The sequence below is a fragment of the Geospiza fortis genome, unplaced genomic scaffold (genome assembly GCF_000277835.1).
Source record: "Geospiza fortis unplaced genomic scaffold, GeoFor_1.0 scaffold20, whole genome shotgun sequence".
NCBI classification, from domain to species: Eukaryota; Metazoa; Chordata; class Aves; order Passeriformes; family Thraupidae; genus Geospiza; species Geospiza fortis.
The window spans coordinates 1,402,202-1,413,954 of NW_005054374.1; the positions used below are offsets into that span (position 1 = coordinate 1,402,202).

General features: G+C 34.8%; 1 protein-coding gene across 1 annotated transcript in view; it reads right to left on the reverse strand.

The window, feature by feature from the left end:
• CFAP47 (cilia and flagella associated protein 47) overlaps positions 1 to 11,753 on the reverse strand; it is a gene marked incomplete at its 5' end in the record, with an annotated part of 258,098 nt that overhangs the window by 74,725 nt on the left and 171,620 nt on the right. Inside the window, 3 exons of the mRNA XM_031060192.1 lie at positions 2,371 to 2,482; positions 6,023 to 6,130; positions 8,481 to 8,656. Coding sequence (XP_030916052.1) covers positions 2,371 to 2,482; positions 6,023 to 6,130; positions 8,481 to 8,656 — 396 coding nt within the window. The remainder of the gene's footprint in view (positions 1 to 2,370; positions 2,483 to 6,022; positions 6,131 to 8,480; positions 8,657 to 11,753) is intronic.

Genomic DNA, 11,753 nt, shown 5'->3' on the forward strand with positions numbered 1-11,753 from the left:
AAGAGACAACTGAGAGGGCACCTCATCAACGTGTACAAGTATCATAAGGGCAAATGCCAAACTCCTTCAAGTGTTGCCCAGTGACAGGAAGTTCTATCTCAGTAATATGGAGAAAAACTTTCCTGTGAGGGTGACCGAGCACTGGAACAGGCTGCCCAGAGAAGCTGTGGAGTCTCCATCTCTGGAGATATTCAAAACCTGCCCGGAGGTGATCCTGTGCAACCTCCTCTGGCTGAACCTGCTTCACCAAGGGGGTTGGATTAGATAGTCTCCACCCCAATCATTCTGTGATTCTGTGATAAATGCCACCCTCTGACTTTGTCACCAAAACTGAATGAAATTACATAACCTCTCCAAACATGGGTCTGTAATGGAAGAAATAGGTTCAAAAAGGGACAGTTACATGAAGCAAATATTAAGTAGTTGCATTTAGCAAACAAAGCTATCCTGTAACTGAAAGAACTACTGCAATTAACTAGGAACATTTCAGAATTCAATTCATAATGATATACAGGACTGAGGATTATAATAAAAAGGCGAGAGAAAATTACTACAGTTAGTGTTGAATGTGTCTTTTCCGACACAATGTAATGTAGCTATTGTTGATGTGAGAATCTCTGATGATAAATTATGAGAGCAGAGAGATTTTTTTCTTGTTAATTTCCTGCACAAGGTAATATGCAATCTGCAGCAGCCAAAAGTCACTATAGTTAAATCTAACCCACTTCTGTGGCAATGACCCAAACATAATACATCTATAATACTCCCAGACAATTAATATAGTTTGCATCCATTTTGTTTGTAAGGCCCTATTCAAATACCAATTCATTAAATAATTAGTAATAGCACTTGTCAAGGTTTACCATAGTGTATAAAGATGTGTTATTGTGCATGACAGAAAAGACAGACTAGAAAAAACCTAATTTATACTTTTATACTTTTATACTTTTAATTAATTGGAATCCTACATAGCAATATTTAGGGAAGCTGAGTAAATAAGTTTGGTCTCCTTTAGCTGTTGCCATCAGAACGCCTTTTAGGAACACTTGGTCTGGCTGTACTGCTACATTTGAGGCTGAAAGCTGTTCAGTTTCTGAAAACTGAACCTATAATGACTATGTATCATTCCTCTATTTTCTACATATGGTCTTTTGTATCTTCTTAGCTTTATTTTATTACAATATTCCTCTCCCTGACTCTTAAACCATTTTGCGGGAATAGAATCATAAAATTGTGGAATAGTTCGCTTTGGAAGGGACCAACCAAATTTGGTATTTTCCCTGGATTACCTTATTCATATCTAGAAAAGGCACCATTTCACTATTTCTTTCCTGTCCAGCACACATTTATTTCTTCTTTTTTTTTGTTTTGTTTTGTTTTTGTTTGTTCATTTGGTTGGTTGGTTGGGATTTTTGGTTTGGTTTTTTGGGTTTTTTTTGGTGGTGGTAGTTTTTTGTTTGGTTTTTTTTTGTGGTAAAGGTTCTGAATTCATATCCTAAGAGGCTGTGATAGAGGCACTCAATGCCACTCATTCAGATGCAGAGTTTACATACATCTGCCCTCCCCTTTTCTCATCTCCCCATCATGAAAAGGTCATATATTTCATAGAATCACCTTAATAATACCCAAAGAATTGCTCATGGGGCCTGTACTATCAACTAGTATTCAGTGGTCAATAAGAAATATTTTTCAGAACCCTGACCACCTAGAACTCTAGCAAATCTCAATGAACATACAAAAGCTGAGCCAATCTACACCATTGTTATTCCTAGAAAGGACATAAATGTTAGGCAGCAATATCAAAGGGCTAGTGTGATGGAGAAGGAAAAAGTGGAGTACGTGAAAATGAGAGGGTTAAGAGAAATCACTCTCAAGGTAACTGAATTTGCACAATGAAACAATTCTAGGTATTTGCTTGAAGCTTCTTTGCAGCTATATTGATCAAATTATTATTCATATTCCTTGCAAGTTAGTTATAATATTAGATATTCCTGTATTCTTCCATTAATAGTTTATCTACTAACCTAAATATTTACCTAGTTATTCTGTTGATTATTTGATACTTATGAATCTTCTACCCAGCTGCTTTGTTTACAACTTCTCCTTCTAATATCTCCTGAATTATTTACAACCTACACTGCAGTCTTGCTCAAAACCATTCCAGGAAAGAAAAAAATATCTGTACTTCAGCTTGAGTTGCTTTTCAAGTTTAATTGTTTTCTTCCTCTGGCTATAAAATCTCTAAAATATGTACTTAAAATGTCTAAAAGATTGTATATTCTGAACCCACAGTACAATACATAATTCAATTTGTTTTAAAAAGAAGGCTCTCTTCTATCTTTTTTGTGAAAACACAGAAATCTTACTTACAAGCTGTGTTGAGTCAGTCTCAACTGCAAAATGGCAGGGATCACTGTTAACCACTTGTAGCATCAGAGTGTCATTAGTAGGATTAGTAAGAGGTAGGTGTGTAAGAGTCCACCTGGAAAAAATCATATACACAATGATGATTTATTACAAAGCTCCTTGCATTATATGTCATTATGCATAAGGGGTTTTCTAATTCCTGAAAAGTTCTGGATTTTTTTTTTATTTTAAATGTAATAATTAAGTTTTATTGCATTGGCTTTTCCCCACTAGTGTGGAAATATATTTAGTAACTTAAATTATTATTAATAATCATTATTAATAACAATAAATCCTGAATTCATTCAATGTTTCACTTTGTTAATTTGTTGTGTTTTTTATTACAGCATAATCATAGAATCATTATGTTCCATATGTAGATTATATTTTCTAATGAGAATAGTGATCCTCCCAGCAAAAAGATTGGAGTATGCTGATTGCTGAAATCAGCTGGCCCTCTATTTTACAGACTTTCCTTCTTTGTTTTCCAGTTAAAGAACATTCATGAGATAATTTCAATAGGGAGAAAACTCTTAAAATAATTCATAAGACTCCCAAAATTTCCTCTATTCTGGTCAAAATACTACATTTTTTGTTTTCAGCAAAGTTATATGGCCATAAATTACATTCTTGTTGTAATACCAAGGGACACAGAGAAGAGGTTCAAGGTGAATAAGTGAAAACAGTAAATAAGAAAATTTTGAAAAATGAGATACATATATTGGTTTTGCTGTAATTTATCTCCTAATGGATATTCTCTCTAGTGAAAGGAGTGGCAGGTCAACTGCCAGATTGCTGCACATATTTATCATCTGGAAAAAATTAGTCTGTTAATCATAGCTAAATCAGTAAGGAAAAAGAAAATATAAAAAGCAACATTCAGTAGATATTTCAGTCCAGCTTCATGACTGTAACTTCAGCCCCTAAAACCTGTTCACAGGTGGATTCCTTCCAACCCATGCAGTGGCACAAATCCCCAGCAGTGAGCACCAGAATTGATTCTAACACTGTCAGAGCATTGTATCATTGAGTCTCAAAACCTGAGAGTAAAGAAATATTATGGAACTTTCACACAGGAACTTCAGACTCACTTGATAATTCCCATTTTTCACATTTACCCTCTCTACTTTTTTTTTTTTGGCCTGGTCTCCTTCATATGTAATACTTTGCCAAAGGGAAAACTAAGTTGGAATATCTGAAATTTCAGGAATTACTCGACTGTTAGAGATTCTTCAGCTCATCAAAATCCTGCCACCCCACACAGACTGACTACGATGGCTATGCTGGAAAAATTGTTGCATGTGGCAGTAAATTCCAGATCACTGTGAGCATCATTCAACTGACTCATCTTCAATGACTCCACTGTGGAGCCCATAACAGGATGGATAAGGAAAGATGAAAAATATCAGGGAGAAGGTTTCCCTCCCTAGAGACATATGCTAAGGGATGTGTTAAATCTACCTTGACACAAACAAAAAGCAGATCTGACTGTGATAGCCCCAGAATTTTAGGGAATATGAAGAAGGACTAAAGGATAAATTGCTGCCTTTTTTTTTTCTCTCAAGAATTAGTTAGAAATTGATTCTAAGTTATCAGTGGGATCTTGGCCCTAATCCAATTCCAGGTAATGTTTTAAAGACACAAATACCGAATTTTTTCAGATCAATAGAAGAAAGAATACAGTGAGGACACAATGAAAAACATTATTCTTATATTCATATGCTAATGTTTCTTCTGCATTCAGGGAAAAGGGGGTAGAACAACAGTAAATCTGTTTAAAAAATACAAATCTTCACCAACCAGAAACGCTTCAAACACTTGATGATGTTTACAGTTCACATCACTGGATACATAGCAAAGAAGTACATCCATTCAAAAGACTCCCAAACTGATATTTCTTAGGCAATACACAGATGTCAAGCTGCACTGCCTTTATATATTCAACATACATTAATGCAGCCAATTTACTTGGACTGTCTCACTTTTCATGAGGCAGAAAAATTCCCAGTAACCTCAATGGCATCACTGACTGCCATTGTCCAACACTTTGCACTTCAACAAGAGTGCTGATGACATTATGCTGACACTGCTGGACACCACCAAAAAGAGCCTGGCACCATCCTCTTGACACCCACTTTGTGCTATTTATATGTGTTGATGAGATGCCCTCCCAGCCTTCTCCTCTCCAGCCTAAAGAGGCACAGCTCTCACAGTCTCTCCTCATAAGAGAGATGCTCCAGACTGCTCCTCATTCCTGTGGCCTCTGCCGGACCTTCTCCAGTAGCTCCTTGACTTTCTTGTACCATGGAGCCCAAAACTGTCCAGAACTGGACACAGTGTTCCCCCACATATTTACAAATGCATAGGAACTACAGCATGCATGTACTTGTAAAGGGAAAAGAAATCTCATCTGACAAAAATAAAGCATGGGCTTTGAGGAGTTTTAGACAGGAGTTTTAACAGGAAGAGTTGTAGTTAATGGAACTAATCTTTTCCCACATCCATTTTACTTGCAGTAGGAGAGGATGACTTGCCATTTTCCACTAGACCATTTGTGCATGTAGTTTTCAGGCAGTGCATGTCAGAGAAAATTATGAGTGCCAGAAAGTCTGAATAAAAAGGTTTTAAGTAATTCCTAATTCCTAATAGCAAGAGCCTACATAGTAGAGAAAAATTATGGTTTTTACTCCAGTCAGCCCAGAATTTTAAAGTAAAAGCCAGGAAATAGCACTTTTTTCCTTTGGAACATAATAAGAAAGGCATTGTCAGTTATCTTCAGTCTGTGCATCATATTTGAACAGCAGCATATATTCTGCTCACTCACAAAAATTTAATCAGGTAAAATTTCATGTTGTGCTCTCTAATAACATTTCTGCTCAGTCTGTAATGTATAGTCACTACAGATTTAGTCAAAGATACAATGAAGTGGAATTTAGCATGCAGAAGAGCAGTGTGTCCACAGAAACTATTAGGAAGTGGAGGTAATATGAGGAAAAGCACTGCTGAAGTTTTGGCATTCTTCAAAGTCTTCTCTTCAAATTTTTAGTTTATGTCTTGAAAGTTAGAACTGAACTGAACATTATGCTGTCAAAATGCACATTGAAATTTTGTTGAAGGATGGTAATAATTGGGTTAATTTCTCTAAGGCATCCATTTTCTTAACACTTGCAGTGTTTCAACTATGTCTACAACCAGGGCCTGCAGGACAGAAGTTGCATTATTTTGCCATTTATTGAGAGGTTAAAAGACACTGCTAACTGGTATACAAGCATTTGTAAAGCAGGATTATCAGTAAATTCCTAGTTTAGAGAGAAGGAAAGAAACAGAAAATAAAGCAAACCTACAGAGCTCTGTACAATGGATCTGGGTACTTACATTCTGCAGTATTGTTAGAATGATTTCTACAAAAATGATTCAGAGGAAGTTTACATAGAGGCTAAAATTTCATTTCAATTATTTTTCTGTAAAGAGTATTTCACCTACCTTCAAATATATCTAAAAAATATTCTGCAATCTACTACAGCAGCCATAGAGCACTATTCTGAGTTTCAACTCTTCATATGTTATCCATGATACCTAAAAGCAGAGACCCAGTCCAGCACCATGAACTACTCACTTTCCAAGCTCACATCCTATATCAGGCAGTGCAGCTGGTGATGGCTTCTCCACATTGAACTTCAGGGCGTACCAAAATTCTCCAACCACATCTGACCGGAACATGACACTAAAAACAGATACAGAAGCTTAACATGACAGCTGGTTTTTTCAGATCTTTAAAAAACCCAAACAGATTAAAATTCAGAAGAAACCTAATGATTTCAGCACAGTGATTTCTTTAATTAGATCATATTTTTCTTCTAACACTTCTTGCTGGTATCTGAATTCAGCTACCAAGTGTAGCTACTGTTTAGAATTACTGATGCAACAAAATCTCTTCTTCATCTTTCTTAAATTCTACCAATAAAATTCATTTGTTACTTTTATTTTTTTGTCTGTTAGCTTGCTTTTATCAAAAATACAACCCAAACATGTTTCAGCTTGTAAGAATAAGCTTTCATTTCATTTCAATAACACAGTATTTTCTTTTTAGTCATTTTGAAGGGCAAAGTAACAGAAGTACTACACACTAATTTAAAAAGTAAATTTTTTTCAAATCTAGTGATAAAGTGAGAAATAGATATAGACACATTCCTATGAGCATGGCAAAGAGATACACTTCAAGGAATATTCAATATATTATTTTGATATACAATCAGGGATTGTCATGACTGAAAATTGTGTCCTGCTGGGTGAGATATGTACAGCAATATATTTCAGTTACAGACACTCTAATACAGTCCTTTCCTGCTGCAGAATTTCTTTTCTATTTCTTGAGGATTTTTGAGTAGCTGAGTCATAATAACATTAAACCAAAGCATTGGAAGCATATAAAAACTTAGAAGAAATGCACTGCACAAACCCATGGCCCTCTAAGGATGAGTTCTTTTTCTAAATTATAGATAACTATGTCTATTCCATGACTTTATGGTTCCAGACCATCCCCTGTGCCAACAGAGCTTTTAAAGTGAGCATAAAACAGCTCTAGGAAAGAATCAACCATTTGAAAAGGTACACCTGCCACAATCCCTTTTTCCAACAGTTCTTCCCAGCTGCTAACATAGCAAAGGAAACAGAGCATGGCTTCAGAAAAAGAAGTTAACAGCGTGGATGTAATGTGCAAGTACCTCCGTCCAGCTGTAACTGCAGCCTGTGGGAGCTACTGCAATTTAAAAGAGCTATTACACACTTCTGGAACAAACTGCAAAACCATTTGGAGAATGTCCACATGTGCTTTATTTCACCACTGCATATATCCCCTAAGCCCCAGCCCACCAAAGCTGAGCCCAAAATTTTTTCCTGTTAAAATAAACATTTATCTTATTATTTGGAAATTCTGCCCTTGAAAAATATCGAAAAAATATTTTCATACCAGAAATAATATCTGGTATGAAAAACAAAAGGTGAGCTCTATTCTCATCTTCAGTTTAAGATAGCATAATTTCGACAAAATAAAGATACTTACTAGAGTTATAAAAGTACTCACTTTTATAAAACAGTGTTATTTGAATCTGTATCACTCAATGATATCTGACATTATTCTGGTCTTTGGAAAAATCAATATAAGCAAATTGAATAAATCTCTGAATGGATTTTGACTTTGTAAATATTCTTTCAAAACTGGACAGATGTCTCTCCCCTCCTTGTAAATGACCACCCCAACCTCCACCCCATCCCCATATTTTTGCCAGTCAGTAGAGATAACTGAAAAACAAACTGTTTTTCAATCAGCCTTTAGACTAAATAATGCTTTGGTAACCAAATTCCAGGAAAGTAAGCTTTGCAATTCTACACTGTTCAATTACTTGCTGAACTGCTTTAGTTGAAACTAAGACCAAGAGGTCATCTGTGTTTTTATTGCTAATTAAGATACCTGCAGGTTTTCACTGGGATTTCCAATGTAATGAAAAAAATTTAATTTAAAACCTCTCCATATTCATTTAGTGGATCATGGTTAAGTAATAGAGGATCTTGAAGGTAAATGGATTTAAGTGAAGACAGTTAAAGGGTTCTCCACATTGCTCTCCACATTCTCCAGTTTGTTTTTACAATTTCATTTCTTCTCAGAAGAAAATGAAATTGTGCTATTCCCTTTACAGAACTTAAAAATTAAAAAAAAAACAAAACAACTATTCAGAAGTTTTCAAGGGGGGGCTTCTAACATTAAGTAAGTTTCTAAAACATTGTTCACTAAATTCTTCTAACATTAAGTTTCTAAAACATTGTTCACTAAATTGTAGTGAACTAGAGTAGCAAGGAGTTATTCTATTGCCTGTCAATAATGCTTTTCCCTCAAGAGGAAAGCTACTGTTAGGGACACAATACATTTAAAGCTGGAAATTTTCTTAATTCCGTTTAATAACCTTTGTGGGAGTTTTTAGGGCAATATTTTCATCAAGGGCCTTAGGTTTCAATGAAAGTAATCAATTTATTAGTAAAACAGCCACAATTACAAGTGTCAAAACTCAACACCATACCTTCCAGCAAAAGCGCCAACAGCAGCTGCAGAAAACGTTAGGTGATATGAAAATGTTTGTTTGGGCTTGAGAATGAAAGAGTTTTCTCCAAATAGGGATGGATGATCCAGCAGCACACTCATCTTGAGAACTTTATTGGTAGGATTAGTGATGGGAATATTAATTCCAACAGTATCCTAGAAAGAATTAAAAAATTCAAAATCACAAAATTAATTATGAGCAATTACACTTAAAAGATATTTCTCAAACAAGTGTAAGATACTTACTCATTGTCCACACTAATGCAAACTCAGGCTGCACCTTTGTTTGATGTGTGAACTACCCGTAAAAAGCCAAGCTGCAGCAAGAAACATTTCAGACAACCTTCAAATTGTAAACTCTTTAATTCCATAAATACAGAAAAGTTCAAATCTTCCTGGCTGGTCTGCATTCTAACAGCCCACTTCACCTTCCAAGATATGACCAAGGCTTCCCAAAATACACTTTTCAAGCCCATCTGCTGTAATCCCAAGCAGGTAAAATCTCCAAGCTGTCTCCCAACAGCCAAGCACAGACAACTGGAAATATCCACTTTGCAAGCTGGCAAATTATTAGGCTGAATTCTGCTGGATCTGGTCCCTTAATTTATAAGTTACATCATAATATCTGACATTAAAACAACACCACCACAATAAATGTTCCCTCTCTTATTCCTTTAGGCCATTTCCCACACTAGAGATCTCTGTATCTTTCTTTAAAGTCTAAGGGAAGGACCATCGTCCCTTGACCACCTGGAAAACATTGATACAGTTAAAAGCGCATAAAAAACTCCAGTTATTGTAATAAAACAGAGCCAAAATATGGTCTCATTAGATAAATCTGCATATTTTACACGTGGAGCACCTTCAGGATGAGCAGGAATTGGGCAGAAACAGCTCACTCTGCACAGCTGCTACATTTTAGAAGAGTTCCTTTTGCTATGAGTTAGAAATGGTGTAAATTCACCCTGTGTGCCCTGTATCAATACAATTCATGAAATAAAGCACTTTGAATAGACCAGAAGGAATTTACTTATGAAGGCAGCGCACTGTGATAATCCAGGAGGCACATCTGCAGTTTAAAATATATATGTTCTATTTATATATATTTATCCATAGAAAATACACAAAATCCAAAAATAAGGATATGTATTTATTTCTCTGTACCTATATTTGTGTCTACTCTTATGTGGTCTCTTTTCTTTGCTCTAACCAAGCAGTTTATTTCAAAATCCATGTTTGGCTTTTTTTAACATACAGTGATTTGTTTCTCACAGCAAAATTATTCCACATAGGTTTTTTTATAAAGTAAATAATTCAAGTTGCAATATGAAAGGAGAAAAATATAAAATGCCTATTAAAATTAATAACACACTAAAAATGAATATGAAATACTTTTATGACCCCACACAGAGCTGCCTCCTACTGATTTCAGCCTGCCTATGATTTGGTAAATTTCTATACATTTCCATTTATAGACAATGACTACTGGAATATACATAAAACACATTTAATGTTCTACAGATGGCAAGATTACACCAACAATTTAAATCATTTAAGTGCCTTGCATGAGTAAAATGGGATTTAAATTTGCCATAAAATATTTTAAAGCTCAGATTAATAGTTTTTACTGGTGTAAACAAGTTTCTAAATCTATCTACCATTTTATTGCCAAAGGCTTCATAACAATTTTATAGTAAAACATCTACATGCTGTGTTAAAAAAATACTTTTACAGTAAAAAGGAAATATAAGACAGCTGATTTGGAAAAAGCAGCAACTATGAAAGAAATCTTTTTAATATTGTACACAAAAGAAATTTTACATTGCCAGTATTATCATAAAACAATTTTCTCTTGCCAGTATAAAATGAATGCTTAAGGTTATGTATTTCCCTGGAATTTCGCAGGAAATTTGCCTGGAATTGCCCTACACATTTCAGTGACCTGCTAATTCATAGATGGTAATAAGAGCAGATGGATATTTATCAGCAAAATATATATATATATATATATATAAAACTTTTTTACATTTCTAGGCCTTATTGGATTGTTATGGAGGCATAGAACTAGGATAAATAACAAAATGCCCATGCAATTGCTAAGAGTATTATTTTTCTTATTTTTCTTGAAAGTGCCATTTTATCAGACCGAATGTAAGAGGAACATCACAGGCAATTTCCAAACACATTTATAGTCATTAATTTAGTTCCACATTTCAGTGCTGAGTATTTTATAAACATTTTGATAGAGGAGAAATGTGAAAGTTGAGAAAAGAAGGAAATTAATCTCTTTCCTCAAACATTTCTTATATCAAGGCTGCCAGTGACCAAAATAGAGGCACTTTTGTACTATATGTCATGCTATTATTCCTTTAGAACTTTCAATTACCCAATTCTTGTACAGTTCAGGTTATTTAAAATAATCTCACCAGAGTTAAAATTAAATAAAATGAAATGTAAATAGGACCTAACATTTATTCTCTATGGAAATTGACAAAACAATGGACTGCTAACACTCGATCCTACATTAACAGCCTAAGTCTATGCATAGGTTTGATACTTTGTAAACCAGACTCTTGTTTCAAAAGATGCTCAATTGATCATTTGTGATATTATACTAGTTTGTTGAAATATTTTCCTGACATATTTTTTGCCTAAACTTTCTCACCATTCCTTTCTCTATTTCCTTCTTTGAGCAATTGGATCTAATTTATTTAAGTCCATAATATGGAATTTTACTTTTATTAATGTATACACTGCATTGAAATATCAACTAATCCTCTTCTAAGTTCAACAAGGTAATTTGCAGGAAGATGGACACATTCTACAGTTACTGTGCATAACAATTCTCTGTGTTCCATCTTCAATAATAATCCTATTCTCACCATCAGCAGGTGTCAATAAAAACCCTGCCTGGCCAAAGTGTCTAAGAGACTGACTACAATTTTTATTATTTAGAAGAATTGTTTTAAATTAAAATTAAATTTCATTAAGGAGATGGCATTCATTCCACATTGTTTGAAGCTTTTTCAAATCCATAGACCTTGAGGTGAAAGCATTTGGATTTGCTCCCGAGTTTGCCAGGTTGTGACTATAGAAGCAAATTTTCAAGTTGAGTAAGCAGCAGGAAAGTTGTTTTTATAGGCCTAGTGAGATAATGCAGCAGAAAATCTTCCCTTTGTGGGTCCTTGTCCAAATCATGGTTCTTCTAGATGGACAAGTATCAAGGGCCTTCTTTCTCTGTGCTGTACCTGAC